Genomic DNA, 18,506 nt, shown 5'->3' with positions numbered 1-18,506 from the left:
TCTTCTTCGGTTCATCAAGAGTTCTCTACCGCCATCGTCTGTACAGGAGTGTAACTATTTTCCCCACGAATGTATTTTGTCCTCTCGGAGAACTCGTATCAGCTTTGTGATTTACTAGCTGATGACACTTTGTGAGTTGAGTTTGATTATTTTTCTGTGACGGTAATGATAGCAGGCTAATATAAAGTGCACGCTCAAGTCTCAGGAGGGAGCACAAGTAGCTAGCGCTCTTCTTTTGAAAGTAACATTGGCTCTGTGTGCAACCGGTCGGCAGGTACAGAGGGAACTGGACACAGACTCAAGATACTGAAACGCGCTTGCCACATTTATTTGTACTTAACACTATTTGGTTGTGCCTTTCAAGGACATCTGGATCTAGTAGCAGGTGAAGCAGACAGAAAGGGGATGTGCAATGGCATCGGTGCGGGTAGTTGTCCGGCTCAGGCCTATGAACAGACGGTAAGTAAAGCAAAAAAACATGCTAAACAAACAAAAACGGCCAAATTATGCTATTGTTGTTACTAATGGTTATAATGTTTCATTTTAAGAGAGGCGCCCGGCTGGACACTGATTCACTGTGATACATTGTAACCAGTTCGAACTTCTTACAGTTTAATGCACTCTAATTTGTCTGGCATCATATGACTGGCCATGTTGCAGGAACACTGCTTCTTAATATATGTCATAACAAACACTGACGTTGCCATAACTGTCTCTTCCAAAATGTTAAGGGATACAGCATTTGGGATGTAAATGCCGACCACACTCAAAGGAACACGAGCCCACCACACACCCTCTTGCTAATCCACCAATAAGAACGGCTGGATGTTGGCACGCAAACATTATTTTAGGTGGCAGACAGCTGGCGAGGTGACGGGTGAACAAGTTTAACTAACAAAACAAACATGAAGAGTAGGAACTAGAGTTACCATGGCTGTGCTGTGTCCGGTATTGGGAGTTAGTATTGGCAGCCACCCAGGGATTATGGGACGCCTTAATACTTTTCTGACAAACTATTTCCAACGGTAAATAGGATACATACATAGCTGCATGACAGAAGACAACCACCCTGCCACTTACTCTAAACACTTATGTTAAATGTGGGTGTGTGAAATATGATGTACAGATGCCAAATAAGTAAGATGCACTATGCACCTGTAGAAAAACAAGGAAGAATTCTGAAGGAAGTAACATTTCACACATTGTTTTTGACCAATCAGCCCAGAGTATAACCTGATCCAGTTGGCATCGTGTTGATGGTAATCTGTTCGGCAGCAGAAAGTACGGTTTTATTTCATTCCAGTATGTCTTACTGGAAAGGCCACTAATAATTAAAGCTTGAACTGAATACTTCCACAGAGGGACTAGGAAGAGTCGTACCAAGAAACATTTCCTCCAGACTTCTAGTGATCAATTAAGCAAATAAGAACTGAGAGGATTCAGTTGGGGCATTCTTCCCGGCCCCATCTTAGAGAGAATGTAGTCTTCTACAAAGATAACAATGCCCAACATTATAGATGAATTAGTCACAGTAAATTTGTTTACTATGTTGTCTTTTGTTGCTAATGTAACGGGTACCTTTTCTTGCTGGTCCAATTTGTGAATCACAAAGTACTGCAATTTGGTACAACCTGAAAGTAATAATTTTCTTACTCTGATGCTCGTTCATTGGTTCACTGTCTCTGTTGCGTCATGGTTTGGCTCAGAAAGGGAAGACTTAATTATTTGGAAGTATTAACCTGTTTTATGTTTTTATTTTTACAGGGAGAAGGATTTGACTGCCAAAAACATCATTGAAATAAAAGAGGACAAGACCACCATTACAAACTTGAGGGTAATTTTAAGTTTTAAACAGCCTTTCTACAATAATAATCAATTAACCCATAGCTAGGCCTGTATTTCTTTCTGTTTGGCAGATGTTTAGCATAAATTGAAAATCATTTTTTAATACTAGTTCTATTTAATTATCAATTATTTAATTATTTGGTCTTAACATATGATCAGTGAACATGCCTCGTGTCCGGGGCTCCTGAGTGTCGCAGCGGTCTAAGGCACTACATCTCAGTGCTAGTAGCGTCACTACAGACCCTGGTTCGATTCCAGACTGTATCACAACCGGCTGTGATTGGGAGTCCCAAAGGGCGGCGCGCATTTGGCCAAGCGTCGTACAGATTAGGGTTCGGACGGGGTAGGCCGTCATTGTAAATAAGAATTTGTTCTTAATTGACTTGCCTAGTTAAATAAAGGTTAAATAAATACAATTGCACTCCGCTTTGTGTTTACAGTATATTTCAGCCTATTTTGTTGTATTTCATTAGATACCAGATGGCATTACTGGGGATTCGATGAGGGAGAGAAAAAAGACCTTCACCTATGACTTCTCCTATGACTCTGCCGACAGTAAAAGCAACACCTTTATCTCTCAAGAAAAGGTAAATGTCATATTTCGGTCTGAAAACGTGATCTGGACTAACACTTTCTGTTGTTTTTTTAGTCCAAATTAGATTATAGTCAAAGCAGCTTACATTTGCCTCAGTTCAGGGGTCATTACATTTTTTAAACTTGTAGGACATTTTTTTTATGGATGGAAGTTTATTGAGTCAAAATAGTTTGCCAATGTTCTGTTAGTCTAGTCCACATGTTGACTCACAAGCTTCAGACATAAGATATGACTTACTGTTGTGCAACTTTAAAAAAAAAATCCATTATATTTCATCATACAGGGGTCTAAGTAGATTTAATTTCTGGTACAGGACCTTCTCACATGCGCACATTTTTTTGGAGGCTTAAACAGAATTACTTAGAATAATGGAAAAAGACATCTGTAACAAAACAAAACACCATGAATGACATTCATGACATGTACTGAATGACATTCAGTGATTGTTTTTTGATCAGGCTTACACTTGTAGCCTGAATTGATGCGTCCACTGTCCACGTGCATCTCGGTCACAGCCACTCTTGTGTTATTGCCCAACCGCATCGCAATTTGGAGCGTATTCCACACGTTTTCAAGTCCGTATTCCACACATTTTTCATGTGGGTGACATGCGGTAACGATAAATAATATTGTAGTGGCCTACAGTTTTCTTGGAATCTTTGTTTTAATTATCGTGACAGGCTCATGTTCAACCGGTACAGCGTACCCCTTGGATCTTACGGCTTACTTTCACCCCTGGCATCATGTCAGTGCAGTATCAACAGTAACACAGCCTATGAGTTAACTGTTATAAATGTGTTAAAATTATGCATGCATAAATTCCATACTTTTGAGTTTGTGCTGTATTGGCTAGTTTCTTTCTTTCACTGACTGCCTACAGTGAGATCTATTTTAGCCAGTTAGATCTGGGGCCTGTTCAGGAGTTCGCAACTTTACGGACCATTCAGATCTAAATGTACTGTTTGGAACAAATGAGTCCCTGTCATTGTGAATCATATCAGCTACATTCCAATTTGCCAAAGCTCTGAACATTTCACCTTTTTGAACAAGCCCATGTTTGCCCTCTTCCTTTGTAGGTGTTCAAAGACCTGGGCTCAGATGTCCTCAAGGCTGCGTTCCAAGGCTATAACGCCTGCATCTTCGCCTACGGCCAGACCTGCTCGGGGAAGTCCTACACCATGATGGGAAATCCAGTGAGACTAACATTCCCTTTCTTGGCCTGTGTTCATAAAACATATCGGAGTAGGAGTGCTGATCTAGGATCAGGTCCTCCTTGTCTATATAATCTTATTCATTATTATCTAAAAAGCACTCCTACTCCCAAGTCAAAGACTGGTCTGTGTTCAGCAGGGCACAATGTTGTGGAATGTTTAAATATATAGTACCAATCAAAAGTTTGGACCACTACTCATTCCAGGGTTTTTCTTTATTTTTACAATTTTCTACATTGTAGAATAATAGTGAAGACTTCAACTATGAAATAACACCTATGGAATCATGTAGTAACCAAAAAAGTGTTAAACAAATCAAAATATATTTTATATTTGAGGTTCTTCAAAGTAGCCATCCTTTGCCTTGATGACAGCTTTGCACACTCTTGGCATTCTTTCAACCAGCTTCATAAGGAATGCATTTTAATTAACAGGTGTACCTTCTTAAAAGTTAATTTGTGGAATTCCTTTCCTTCTTAATGAATTTGGGCCAATCAGTTGTGTTGTGACAAGGTAGGGGTGGTATACAGAGGAGCCCTATTTGGTAAAAACCAAGTCCATATTATGGCAAGAACAGCTCAAATGAGCAAAGAGAAACGACAGTCCATCATTACTTTAAGACACGAAGGTCAGTCAAGCTGGAAAATTTCAAGAACTTTGAAGGTTTCTTCAAGTACAGTCGCAAAATCCATCAAGCGCTATGATGAAACTGTCTCTCGTGTGGACCACCACAGGAAGGGAATACCCAGATCTGCTGCAGAGGATAAGTTCATTAGAGTTAACTGCACCTCAGATTGCAGCCCAAATAAATGCTTCAGAGTTTAAGTAACAGACACATCTCAACATCAACTGTTCCGAGGAGACTGCGTGAATCAGGCCTTCATGGTCGAATTGCTGCGAAGAAACCACTACTAAAGGAAACCAATAAGAAGAGACTTGCTTGGGCCAGGAAACGCGAGCAATGGACATTAGACTGGTGGAAATCTGTCCTTTGGTTTGATAAGTCCAAATTTGAGATTGTTGGTTCCAACTGCTGTGTCTTTGTGAGACGCAGAGTAGGTGAACTGATGATCTCCGCATGTGTATTTCCCACCGTGAAGCATGGAGGAGGTGGTGTGGGGGTGCTTTGCTGGTGGAACTCAGTGATTTTATTTAGAATTTAACGCACACTTAACCAGCATGGCTACCACAGCATTCTGCAGCGATGCGCCATCCCATCTGGTTTGCGCTTAGTCCCACTATCATTTGTTTTTCAACACTATAATGACCCAAAGCACACCTCCAGGCTGTGTAAGGGCTATTTGACCAAGAAGGAGAGTGGTAGGACTCCTGGGTGGCGCAGTGGTCTAGGGCACTGCATCGCAGCGCTAGCTGCGCCACCAGAGTCTCTGGGTTCGCGCCCAGGCTCTGTCGCAGCCGGCCGCGACCGGGAGGTCCGTGGGGCGACGCACAATTGGCCTAGCGTCGTCTGGGTTAGGGAGGGTTTGGCCGGTAGGGATATCCTTGTCTCATCGCGCTCCAGCGACTCCTGTGGCGGGCCGGGCGCAGTGCGCGCTAACCGAGGGGGCCAGGTGCACGGTGTTTCCTCCGACACATTGGTGCGGCTGGCTTCCGGGTTGGAGGCGCGCTGTGTTAAGAAGCAGTGCGGCTTGGTTGGGTTGTGCTTCGGAGGACGCATGGCTTTCGACCTTCGTCTCTCCCGAGCCCGTACGGGAGTTGTAGAGATGAGACAATATAGTAATTACTAGCGATTGGATACCACAAAATTGGGGAGAAAAGGGGGTAAAAAAAAATAAAAAGGGAGAGTGGTGAATCAGATGACCTGGCCTCCACAATCACCCGACTTCAACCGAATTGAGATGGTTTGGGATGAGTTGGACCGCAGAGTGAAGGAAAAGCAGTCAACAAGTGCTCAGCATATGTGGGAACTCCTTCAAGACTATTGGAAAAGCATGTAGAAAAATAAAGAAAATCCCTTGAATGAGTAGGTGTGTCAACTTTTGACTGGTACTGCATAATGTACAACGATCATGCCTCTGACATGGAGATAAGGAATCGGGTCTACTTTGTTCATGACATTTCTGTAACTTTCCACATTTGCTTACTCAACGGGGCTGTTTTTGTTATCAGACTATTGGGACTTCAATCAGTCGTGGAGACCCTGAGCAAATATCACAGTAACGAACGAGGGCTCCGACAGTCCAGTTTTGCTTTCACAAGTCTTGGGGAAAGTGATTAGGGGAAAGTACAAAGTTCATAGTGTCAGTTTTCTCTGTGGACTCTTGTTTTGGAGAAAGACTAAAGCCAAAAGTGACATAATTAGTCTTTCCTGTAATGGATTATTTTTAAGAACTGTTCTGTAACATATCAACAGGTTTCCTCAGTCCAGACGGCCACTGAACATGGTCAATCGTTGTCAGACTTATCGTGAACTTAACGTCTGCGTTTGATTAAGCGTTTGCTCTATGGATTTATTTTTCATCAGGGAGATGCTGGTCTCATTCCACGGATATGTGAGGGTCTGTTCAGCCGGATTGCTGGGATGACTCGTTGGGATGAGGCCTCCTTCCGCACCGAGGTCAGGTAAGAAAACTGTGTCCATTGTCATACCCTGGAATTTTTGGAAGAATTAATTAAGAAGCTTAAAGGAATAATCAACTCAAACAATATGTTGGTATTTGTTGCATTAGTCCACTGTTGATACTGTCCCAAAATGTTGTGCATGTCAACAATAAAGATTTCAAGATTAAATAACTTTCAAAACACGTTGTCACAGCTGGTGTGATGCATTTTGCATCATATGATGCGAAACTCGTCATACACTGGCTGTATTTCTACCTGTTTGAACGGCAATAGGTCCAATACACATGAAAACATTAAATGACCCCGGGAATCGATAGAACATCGCTCAGAGATGCACAAAAACGATATAACATTCAAAATGGGTGAATCTTTCCTTTTCAATGGTGACACTTTTTAAATATAATAAAAATATCAATAGACGTTCCAGCAATTCGTAACTCATCCAAGAGATGACAAAAAGGGTCCCTTAATAATAATAATAATAATAATTAATAATTGGTAGATGTCATCAGGCTAAACTTGACCTCTGAATGACCTCTTTATCCTCTCAATGTCATCAGCTACCTGGAGATCTACAATGAACGTGTCAGGGACCTGCTCAGGAGGAAGTCTACCCAAACCTACAACCTGAGGGTGAGGGAGCACCCAAAAGATGGACCCTACGTGGAAGGTAAGACAACATTATTCTTTTTGGATCATAATGAATACGGACATAAGGGACCTAATTTGGTCTTCCATACTGTATTTTCTCTATTCAGTCTAAGACTGATCCCACACCTGTCTGTAAGGCAGAATGATGGCTCCCAAGCTCATTATAACAGTGGATATCTCTGTATATGAACTCCCTGTGTTAATCCAATCTGACCCCAGACCTGTCTCAGCCATAACGATGGCTCCCAAACTCATTAAAACTAGAGGTCGACCGATTTATGATTTTTCAACGCCAATACCAATTATTGGAGGACCAAAAAAAGCCGATAGATTAATCGCCCAATTTTATTTATTATTTAAATTTTAATAATAATAACTTTGTAATAACAATTACAACAATACTTAATTAACACTTTTTCATTTTAACTTAATATAATACATAAATAAAATCTATTTAGTCTCAAATAAATAATGAAACATGCTCAATTTGGTTTAAATAATGCAAACACAGTGTTGGAGAAGAAAGTAAAAGTGCAATATGTGCCATGTAAAAAAGCTGATGTTTAAGTTCCTTTCTCAGAACATATGAAAGCTGGTGGTTCAATATTCCCAGTTCTTCAATATTCCCAGTTAAGAGATTTTAGGTTGTAGTTTATTATAGGATTTTTTATTTTTTTATTTCACCTTTATTTAACCAGGTAGGCAAATTGAGAACACGTTCTCATTTACAATTGCGACCTGGCCAAGATAAAGCAAAGCAGTTCGACACATACAACAACACATAGTTACACATGGAGTAAAACAAACATACAGTCAATAATACAGTGAAAAATAAGTCTATATACAATGTGAGCAAGTGAGGTGAGATAAGGGAGGTGAAGGCAAACAAAATATATATATAAATAAATACAAATATAAAAAAGGCGAAGGTGGCGAAGTAAATACAATATAGCAAGTAAAAAAAAAAAATTGACACACCGACTATTTCTCTCTATACCATTTGTATTTCATATACCTTTGACTATTGGATGTTCTAATAGGCACTATAGTATTGCCAGCCTAATCTCAGGAGGTGATAGGCTTGAAGTCATAAACAGCGCTGTGCTTCAAGCATTGCTAAGAGCTGCTGGCAAACGCAGTAAAGTTTGAATTAAAGCTTACGAGCCTGCTGCTAATTCAGGCAAATTAGTTCGCAACGAGCCAGACAGCCCAAACTGCTGCATATACCCTGACACTGCGTGCAATGAACGCAAGAGAAGTGACACAATTTCCCTAGTTAATGATGCCTGCTAACATCAATTTTTAAAAACTAAATATGCAGGTTTAAAAAAATACTTCTGTGTATTGATTTTAAGAAAGGCATTGATGTTTATGGTTAGGTACATTCGTGCAACAATTGTGCTTTTTTTTGCAAATGCGTTTTTGTTAAATCATCACAAGTAGGCTGTGATTCGATGATAAATTAACAGGCAACGCATTGAGTATATGCAACGCAGGACAAGCTAGTTAACTACACATGGTTGATGATATTACTAGGTTAACTAGTGAAGATTGATTTTTTTTTTTATAAGATAAGTTTAATGCTAGCTAGCAACTTACCTTGGCTCCATGCTGTACTTGCGTAACAGGTGGTCAGACTGCCACGCAGTTTCCTCGTGGAATGCAATCTAATCGGCCATAATCGGTGTGCAAAAATGGAGTTTACCGATTGTTATGAAATCGGCCCTAATTAATCGGCCATGCCGATTTAATCGGTCGACCTCTAATTAAAACAGTGGATGTCTGTCTCCATATTATGAACTAATGTGTTAATCCAATCTGACCCCAGACCTGTCCAAGCACTTGGTGCAGAACTATCACGACGTGGAGGAACTGATGGAGGCGGGCAACATCAACCGCACCACGGCCGCCACGGACATGAACGACACCAGCAGCCGCTCGCACGCCATCTTCACCATCAACTTCACCCAGGTGGGCCTCTAGGCGAGCTAATGCTACAGCTAATGCTAGGCTAGCTACCGCTACTCCAGGAATGCTCAACTCCAGTGCACAAGGGTCGCAGTGTAGTTGTCCTTGTTTGTTAGTTAGGGACTGATTCAGTTACCAAGTGAGTGGACTCCTAGCCAATCAATGCCATTAAAGGGGTTGCCACTAATAGCATCTGTGAGGCACTTAACCATTCTAGGAAAAATAGATGCATACACTGTAGAATGCACCCACAGTTTAAGTGCAGCGTTTCGACTCAAAGGTCTTCATCAGACTTCAGGTTTTTTTTACGCGTTTTCTCCTTCCTCCCCAGGCTAAGTTTGACACGGAGATGCCCTGCGAGACGATCAGTAAAATCCACCTGGTGGACTTGGCGGGCAGCGAGAGAGCGGACGCCACCGGTTCCACGGGAGTCCGGCTCAAGGAGGGCGGCAACATCAACAAGTCACTGGTCACCCTGGGCAACGTCATCTCCGCTCTAGGTGGGTAACTGTTATATCACTGTTATACCAACTGTAATATCAATGAGACAGCAGATATGAGGACATATTCATTCAAGTCTCATAATATTTTTTTGTATGGAATAAAAACCCTTATCTGGCTATGTCTTTTAGCTTGAATATGCAGGCCACAATGTTTTTCTCCTTACAATATTTGAACCACAGTAGTGTTCCAATGTCTTACTGAGTATGCAGAGTTGTGAGTTTTTTTCTCTCTGTTGAGTTACCAATTGATCAGACCTGAATTCAAATACAACTTGAAATCTATCAAATACTTCGAGTGTTTGCTCTAGCCTGCCTGAAGTGCCAATTATTTTTCTTATTGATTGATCTGAAATCTCTTCCCTGTCTTGGTCCAGCGGACCTGAGCCAGGACGGAGTGAACACCAACCTGAAGAAGAAGCAGGTGTTTGTGCCTTACAGAGACTCTGTGCTAACGTGGCTCCTCAAAGACAGCCTGGGAGGCAACTCCAAGACCATCATGATCGCTAGTGAGTCCTTAATAATGCAATATGTCTTGCATTTAATCAAATGTTTCCAATACTCCCCTTGAAAAGCCCCAAATACACCGGACTCTGAACCTTGGTGTTTACCTGTCCACTTCAGCATATAAGGGGAACCCTGGATTCTCATGAATATATCTTTAAGCACAGTCTCTGCTTTACTCATAGAGAACAGGCTATTTATTAAACGAATGGTGCTCGTTTAATTAAGTTGGATCAAAGCTTAATCAATGTCTGCAAGATATCATCTAATAGGATAGTATAACGTTACTTTAAGACGAATAAAACCTTATGAGATTTTAGCATGATTGTGCAAAATATCACATTTTTCTCTCACGTGGCCAAAACTCACCAGCATGTTCCGCTAGACAAAAATACGTGCTTTGATTTAAACTAAACACAGGTAGACTATCCTATAGTTTAACACCATCTGCTCAAAAATGTGCACATTTGCTATTTAACTGCAAGACTGGAGTAAGCACATTTGATATTTAATGCCACAGTTTTTGTGACAGAACTGTCCATCGAGTTGAAAATGCGATGGAAACATATTGAACTTTTAGATTTTTTTTCGGTGCATGAAAACTTCAACGAAAAAGTTAATTTTATCCGCAACAAGTTTGATTGGTGGAAACACGCCCCTGGTGTAAAAATTTGCATATTTTGCTTTAGGATTGTAGAATATTCTCATTCAAATCTGTTGCCAATTGGATGAAAACCTAGCTACAGTCAACATGTTTTTAAATGGCATTGTACATTTTAGCTGTATAGATTATGTATTTTTGATGTTTTCAGTGTATTTTCAACACGCTAAAATGACACAAAGTTAATTTGAGTTAACTGATTTAACTCTGGCAGTCCTATCATGCGCAGAATGTGATTAGGCTCTTCAGCTCAGGGGAAAAGGGATCCAGGGGGGGCGGGATGGGGAGGTTACCTAGAGATCTGCAGTCTTTGCCATAAAACAATAGGGACCCCAATTGTTTTACAATTTTACCACAGCAGGAAGCATGAATGTGCTTTGCAGACATTTCTGGGTTCCTAGTCCAGTGTACTTGGTGATAGAATTTGAGAACATGGCTTTCTAAACACTTGTTAAGGCTGACCTTTATGTATAAGACTCTTAAGTGTGGCGAGTGGCCATAAGCTAAATATCTGTGGTATGTTTGCAGTCAAAGATACAGCATTAGAACACGGCAAATGTAAAAGTGTTTTGTAGTACGACAAAGGTTTCAAAGATGTTTTGCGCTCGTTTGCTGCAGCCATTTCACCTGCTGACGTCAACTACGGCGAGACGCTGAGCACTCTGCGCTACGCCAACCGCGCCAAGAACATCATCAACAAGCCCACGATCAACGAGGACTGCAACGTCAAGCTCATCCGAGAGCTCAGGGCTGAAATCGCCCGGCTGAAGACCCTATTGGTCCAGGGAAACCAGGTGGAGGATTTGTCACACTGATCTGAATTGTTTTGTGTGTGTGTGTTGATGGTTTAGGGCATTGGAACTCAACTATCCTGTCCACTACACCATTTTCTCTGTCCCTTCAAGTCTATTTATTTCATAAACAAAACAGCTCTACAATACACTGTTACAAGTTACGTAAAAACTGTTATTGTATGCAAATGGGTATAGCAAACATTTATTTTAATTTATGGGCATATTTTTATAATGCATAACTAGTACATTATGTTTTATTGAAATTGAACATGTCCACCTTTCCAGCTACTGGCCTATGACCTTGTTGTGTTTTAAATGTCCCATCTAATCTAACTAGATCGCACTGATTTAGGGAGTATTGAGGTGTGATTCAATAATGTATTGATTGTTGGTTGGTTTTCATCCTTCTCAGATTGCACTACTGGATTCACCCACTGCTCTGAGCATGGAGGAGAAACTACACCAGAATGAAGCCAGAGTAAGGCCATGTGGATTGTTCCTTTTAGAGTAAAAATAAACACGATTACCCAAAATAAGCTATCGACACTTTGCAAGTGAGGTGTTCTATTCTTCAAATCCATAAATGAACAGGTCAAGCATTTTCAGCAAGTTAGTGATGTGATCTCATCTTTGATATTCCAAATTTTTTTTGTGCTATTTCTGTCATAGGTGTTGGAGTTAACCAAGGAGTGGACTAACAAGTGGAATGAAACTCAGAACATTCTCAAGGTGAGTGGGTATATATTTGTATAAAATGTCTAATTCAATTTAGCTCACAGAAGCACTCTGGTTATATGCCTTTTTAGATTATAGTCAGCTGTGAAATTTAATTGACTTAAGTCAGAAACCTCAATCAATTCATAATGATTGACAATATCTGTCTTCCATTGATCTCGTCTTTACAGGAAGAAACCCTTGCCCTGAGGAAAGAGGGAATCGGTGTCGTCCTTGATTCGGAGTTGCCTCATCTAATTGGTATTGACGACGACCTCCTAAGTACTGGCATCATCCTCTACCATCTAAAGGTCAGTCACAGTTGATTTGATAATTTTTTTGTTATTTTTACAAATAGTTTTTTTTTTCTTTCAGATTGCTTCACAAGTTAATTTGTCCTCCTATTAAACTTAAATAGAAGTTACATGGACTTGACATACTGTATCGCTTTCATTTTTGTTTCAGGAGGGCAGGACATATGTTGGTCGAGACGACGCGTCGACTGTTCAGGACATTGGTGAGTGGCCTCTGTTACATACTCTATCCGCTGTCATACTTTGCTACAAATCAGGACAAAGAAACAATTCATAATGAAATGTGCACGCGCGCTCACACACACACTGTCTTTCCCTCTCATTCGCTTTCTTCTCTGTAGTTCTCCATGGGCTGGACCTGGAGAGTGAACACTGCATGTTTGCGAACCAGACCGGCACCGTCACCCTGGTTCCACTCAATGGGGCCCAGTGCTCCGTGAATGGAGTGCAAGTGACCGAAGCCTCCACACTAAACCAAGGTATACGCTTTTGGTTGCACATTATTTTGATTGTCTGGATTTTCATACGCTAGTATCAACAAACTGTTGCTAAGCAACTGCTTGCTAAGGTTACGGTTAGAGTTAGGGTAAGTGTTAGGGTTAGTAAATACACTGAACAGAAATATGAACGCAACATTTAAAGTGTTGGTTTCATGAGCTAAAATAAGATTCCAGAAATGTTCCATATGCAAAGAAAAGTTTATTTATCTGAAATGTTTTCTACAAATTTGTTTACATCCCTGTTAGTGAGCATTTCTCATTTTCCAAGATAATCCATCCACCTGACAGGTGTGGCATATCAACAAGCTTATTAAATAGCATGATCATTACAAAGGTGCACCTTGTGCTGAGGACAATAAAAGGCCACTCTAAAATGTGCAGTTTTGTCACACAACACAATGCCACCAATGTCTCAAGTTTTGAGGGAGTGTGTAATTGGCATGCTTACTGTAGGAATGTCCACCAGAGACTTGAATGTTAATTTCTCTACCATATGCTGCCTCCAATGTTATTTTAGAGGATTTGGCAGTACGTCTAACCGGCCTCACAACTGTGTATTGTTTCGTGTGGTCGAGCGGTTTGCTGATGTTAACTTTGTGAACAGAGTGCCCCATGGTGGGGATATGGTATGGACAACAAACACAATTGCATTTTATTGATGGCAATTTTAATGTACAGCGATACCGTGACGAGATCCTGAGGCCCATTGTCGTGCCATTCATCCGCCGCCATCACATGTTTCAGCATAATGCACGGCCCCATGTCGCAAGGATCTGTACACAATTCCTGGAAGCTGAAAATGACGCAGTTCTTCCATGGCCCGCATACTCACCAGACATGTCACAGATTGAGCATATTTGGGATGCTCTGGATCGACGTGTACGACAGTGTGTTCCCGGCAGCCAACACAATGATTGTTCTGTGAATGCCCAATCCCACATTTACTAATCTTTAGTCATTTTAGAAGTAGTATATATATTTTTTTCCTTATTACCTTTATTCAATGTTTATTGTTCTATTGTGTTTGATAGGTGCTGTTATCCTACTGGGGAGAACCAACATGTTCCGTTTCAACCACCCTAAAGAGGCAGCTAAACTAAGGGAAAAGAGGAAGGTAAACACCAAAGGCTCTTTCTCTCAAAGGCCTTTTAAAGAAGCTTATTAGTTGCGGTATTTATCAGTTGTTGTTATTATTATTATTATTAGTATATGTGGATGATCTATGCTCCCCAAGGGTTTAAATCAAGTAAGTCATGACTAGAGGTCGACCGATTTAATCGGAATGGCCGATTAATTAGGGCCGATTACAAGTTTTCATAACAATCGGTAATCGGCATTTTTGGACACCGATCATGGCCGATTACATTGCACTCCACGAGGCGACTGCGTGACAGGCTGACCACCTGTTATGCGAGTGCAGCAAGGAGCCAAGGTAAGATGCTAGCTAGCATTAAACGTATAAAAAAACAATCAATCTTAACATAATCACTAGTTTACTACACATGGTTGATGATATTACTAGTTTATCTAGCTTGTCCTGCGTTGCATATAATCGATGCGGTGCCTGTTAATTTATCATTGAATCATAGCCTACTTCGCCAAATGGGTGATTTAACAAGCGCATTCGCAAAAAAAGCACTGTCGTTGCACCAATGTGTACCTAACCATAAACATCAACGCCTTTCTTAAAATCAATACACAAGTATATATTTTTTAACCTGCATATTTACTTAATATTGCCTGCTAACATGAATTTCTTTTAACAAGGGAAATTGTGTCACTTCTCCTGCGTTCTGTGCAACAGAGTCAGGGTATATGCAGCAGTTTGGGCCGCCTGGCTCTTTTGCAAACTGTGTGAAGACTATTTCTTCCTAACAAAGACAGCAAACTTCGCCAAACGGGGGATGATTTAACAAAAGTGCATTTGCGAAAAAAGCACAATCGTTGCACGAATGTACCTAACCATAAACATCAATGCCTTTCTTAAAATCAATACACAAGTATATATTTTTAAACCTGCATATTTAGTTAAAAGAAATTCATGTTAGCAGGCAATATTAAACTAGGGAAATTGTGTCACTTCTCTTGCGTTCATTGAACGCAGAGTCAGGGTTTATGCAAAAGTTTGGGCCGCCTGGCTCGTTGCGAACTAATTTTACGTAATTATGACATAACATTGAAGGTTGTGCAATATTTAGACTTATGGATGGTTCCGTATTTCATTGAAAGAATAAACGTTTTGTTTTTGAAATTATAGTTTCCGGATTTGACCATATTAATGACCTAAGGCTCGTCTTTCTGTGTGTTATTATGTTATAATTAAGTCTATGATTTGATAGAGCAGTCTGACTGAGCGGTGGTAGGCAGCAGCAGGCTCGTAAGCATTCATTCAAACAGCACTTTACTGCGTTTGCCAGCAGCTCTTCGCAATGCTTCAAGCATTGCGCTGTTTATGACTTCAAGCCTATCAACTCCCGAGATTAGGCTGGCAATACTAAAGTACCTATTAGAACATCCAATAGTCAAAGGTATATGAAATACAAATGGTATAGAGAGAAATAGTCCTATAATAATTACAACCTAAAACTTCTTACCTGGGAATATTGAAGACTCATGTTAAAAGGAACCACCAGCTTTCATATGTTCTCATGTTCTGAGCAAGGAACTTAAACGTTAGCTTTTTTACATGGCACATATTGCACTTTTACTTTCTTCTCCAAAACTTTGTTTTTGCATTATTTAAACCATATTGAACATGTTTCATTATTTATTTGAGACTAAATTGATTTTAGTGATGTATTATATTAAGTTAAAATAAAAGTGATCATTGTTCATTCAGTATTGTTGTAATTGTTATTATTACAAATATATATATAAATAAATAGGCCGATTTTTTTTTAATTTTTTTTATAATCGGTATCAGCTTTTTTTGGTCCTCCAATAATCGGTATCGGCGTTGAAAAATCATAATCGGTCGACCTCTAGTCATGACTCGTATAGCTTATTATTCATGTAGCCAAGCATTTCGCTGCACCTGCGATAACATCTGCAAATCTGTGTACGCGACCAATAAACTTTGATTTGAAATAACCATCTAGTGGAACGGCACGTTTACTGTAAGCCTTTTAGGATGCCGGCGACTTGACCAATGAGTCATCATGAGGTCAATGGTCACGTTGAACTTTGTTGTGTGTTGGACCTTTTTCCCAGAGTGGACTGCTCTCCTCTAGTCTGTCTATGACCGATCTCAACAAATCATGTGAGAACCTCTCCACAGTAATGCTCTACAACCCAGGGTGAGTGTACGTGGGTGTATGTATCACCTAATCCCAACTCGGCCTCTAGCCCCTACTGTCTATGCACTTGTGGAGATCTGAGAGGATTGGATAGCTGTAGGCAATATGGCGAAAACTCAAGAGGGCAAGGTGAAGCTATTCCCATATTGCTTATACTAATTTATTCCTCTCAGATCGCCAGAAGTGCATGGGGAGTATGCAGAAGGGGCTGGTTTGGGAATAGTCAAATGTATGCTCCGGCGCATGAATGATTCACCCCAGCTCCCTCTGCGCAGTTCCCCCTGCCTCCTCAGGAGTTCGTAAGCGCTCCTTTTCCTACATTCGCTTATGTCCGTTGCTGCTCACCCGCGTAACCACTGACTGAAGCAGTGGATTGATTGTAAAAAAAATCAATAAATAAAAATGTGACACTTTCTTTGCTGAAATACAATGTTACAGTGCCCAGTCAAAGACATCAGTGTTGTGGTAGTTTTTATGACGATCTAGGCAGTTGGCACAGGTGTAGCTCAACATGGAAATGGGGAAAATATTTACTTTGGATTGGAGGAGGTCTGTAACATTGCTGTGACTCAAGCCTAAATCATGTGAGCTGGTAACGCTGCTCGTCACAAATGCCACATCACACAAACTGTATGGCCTTCATTGATTCTATTACTAACTCTCCAAAAATCTGTTGTGCCAGAGATTCATTTTGCTTGTACAGAACTGCCAGAGAATGCATTGGTTTTGTTGTTTTACAGCACCCCTTGTGGAGGAAGCACGTAGTCTTCTTTTCAGTTTTCTACAGTACAACAAGTAATGCCATAGCTCTTACTCCTAATTTAGACCTAAACTGGATTTTTTTTAAACCTAGAACAACCAACTAGGTACCTGCTAGGTAGGTATGCACACATAGACAAAAAACAACTACAAAATTAGTAGGTCCAGAGCAACCATTGATATTCTGAGGAATACACAGCCAGTATTTAGTGAACGTTGGTAACGGTTATGGCTGTGTTGTTTTAACTCCTTTGTGTAATTATTGCTCTTCATTGAGTCTAATTTTAAAAGTACAGTAACTAATGTATCTCTGAACCCTCCCTTGGCAGTCTCTTCACTGAAAAGGGGCCCATCTATCTCAGGTAGACCCGACCAGAGTGTTCAATGTTCACTGCTTTGTTGTAGCAATGCTCGTGAGACGTGACACATCTTTTTCACTTTGTCCTGACGCCACTGCTGTTTTTTTTAACATAAGCCGTCATCGTCTCGTCTTGTTTTTTGTTATGATTTTGCACGTCGCCCCGCTTGCTTCAATCACTGTTTTGTATGAAGCTCTTCAGTCATGCCAATTGCAGCCTTCATTTCTGTGATCATGCCGTCTCGTTGAGTAATACTCTAGTGTGTGTGTGTCTGTGTTTGAGTCCAGTCTCCTATCATTGTTTTTAAGGCAGCTAAATGCTATTGGTGTACTTGCCTAGGTTGGAAATTGAGAGGCAGCAACGGGAAGAGCTGGAGAAGCTGGAACACAAAAGGTGCGAGGAGAGATGCGCGCACACACACACGCATGCTCACATTTTGACTGTACAAAAATTCCAATGTTGACTCACTAGTCACCTGCAATGCACCACATTGTAGGAACGGTGTGCTTTTTAAAAGCAAATATGCTGACATCACATGATTATTGGAGACTCTTATTGTTAGTCGTACAATACTAGTCATACAAAGAATGCCTTGTTTGCTATGTACAGTACCAGTCAAAAGTATGGACGCCTACTCATTCAAGGGTTTTTCTTTATTTTTACTATTGTCTACATTGTAGAATAATAGTGAAGACATCAAAACTAAGTAACACATGGAATCATGTAGTGAACAAACATATTTTAGATTCTTATAAGTAGCCACCCTTTACCTTGACGACAGCTTTGCACACTTGGCATTCTCTCAACCAGCTTCACCTGGAATGCTTTTATAACAGTCTTGAAGGAGTTCCAACATATGCTGAGCACTTGTTGGCTGCTTTTCCTTCACTCTGCGGTCCAACTCATCCCAAATCATCTCAATTGGGTTGAGGTCAGGTGATTGTGGAGACCAGGTCATCTGATGCAGCACTCCATCACTCTCCTTGGACAAATAGCTCTTACACAGCCTGTAGGTGTGTTGGGTTATTGTCCTGTTGAAAAACAAATGATAGTTCCACTAAGCGCAAACCAGATGGCATGGTGTATCACTGCAGAATGCTGTGGTAGCCATGCTGGTTAAGTGTGCCTTGAATTCTAAATAAATCACTGACAATGTCACCAGCAAAGCACCCACACACCATCACACCTCCTCCATGCTTCACGGTGGGAACCACACATGCGGAGATCATGCCTACCTACTCTGTGTCTCACA

At 40.7% G+C, this 18,506-nt stretch overlaps 1 protein-coding gene across 1 annotated transcript in view; it reads left to right on the top strand.

The window, feature by feature from the left end:
* The first annotated feature begins 193 nt into the window (after positions 1-193).
* Positions 194-18,506, top strand: part of LOC120065379 (kinesin-like protein KIF16B) — a 33,403-nt gene continuing 15,090 nt past the window's right edge. Inside the window, exons 1-18 of the mRNA XM_039016336.1 lie at positions 194-459; positions 1,765-1,834; positions 2,319-2,432; positions 3,517-3,633; positions 6,137-6,234; positions 6,795-6,904; positions 8,714-8,856; positions 9,185-9,353; positions 9,731-9,862; positions 11,137-11,312; positions 11,725-11,790; positions 11,982-12,041; positions 12,218-12,337; positions 12,492-12,543; positions 12,682-12,819; positions 13,872-13,954; positions 16,051-16,136; positions 17,594-17,647. Of these exons, the coding sequence (XP_038872264.1) occupies positions 413-459; positions 1,765-1,834; positions 2,319-2,432; positions 3,517-3,633; positions 6,137-6,234; positions 6,795-6,904; positions 8,714-8,856; positions 9,185-9,353; positions 9,731-9,862; positions 11,137-11,312; positions 11,725-11,790; positions 11,982-12,041; positions 12,218-12,337; positions 12,492-12,543; positions 12,682-12,819; positions 13,872-13,954; positions 16,051-16,136; positions 17,594-17,647 (1,835 nt within the window). The 5' untranslated portion in view covers positions 194-412. The remainder of the gene's footprint in view (positions 460-1,764; positions 1,835-2,318; positions 2,433-3,516; positions 3,634-6,136; positions 6,235-6,794; positions 6,905-8,713; positions 8,857-9,184; positions 9,354-9,730; positions 9,863-11,136; positions 11,313-11,724; positions 11,791-11,981; positions 12,042-12,217; positions 12,338-12,491; positions 12,544-12,681; positions 12,820-13,871; positions 13,955-16,050; positions 16,137-17,593; positions 17,648-18,506) is intronic.

This window comes from Salvelinus namaycush, chromosome 2, assembly GCF_016432855.1.
Source record: "Salvelinus namaycush isolate Seneca chromosome 2, SaNama_1.0, whole genome shotgun sequence".
In the NCBI taxonomy this organism is placed as follows: domain Eukaryota; kingdom Metazoa; phylum Chordata; class Actinopteri; order Salmoniformes; family Salmonidae; genus Salvelinus; species Salvelinus namaycush.
This window is presented reverse-complemented; position numbering and strand designations above follow the sequence as displayed.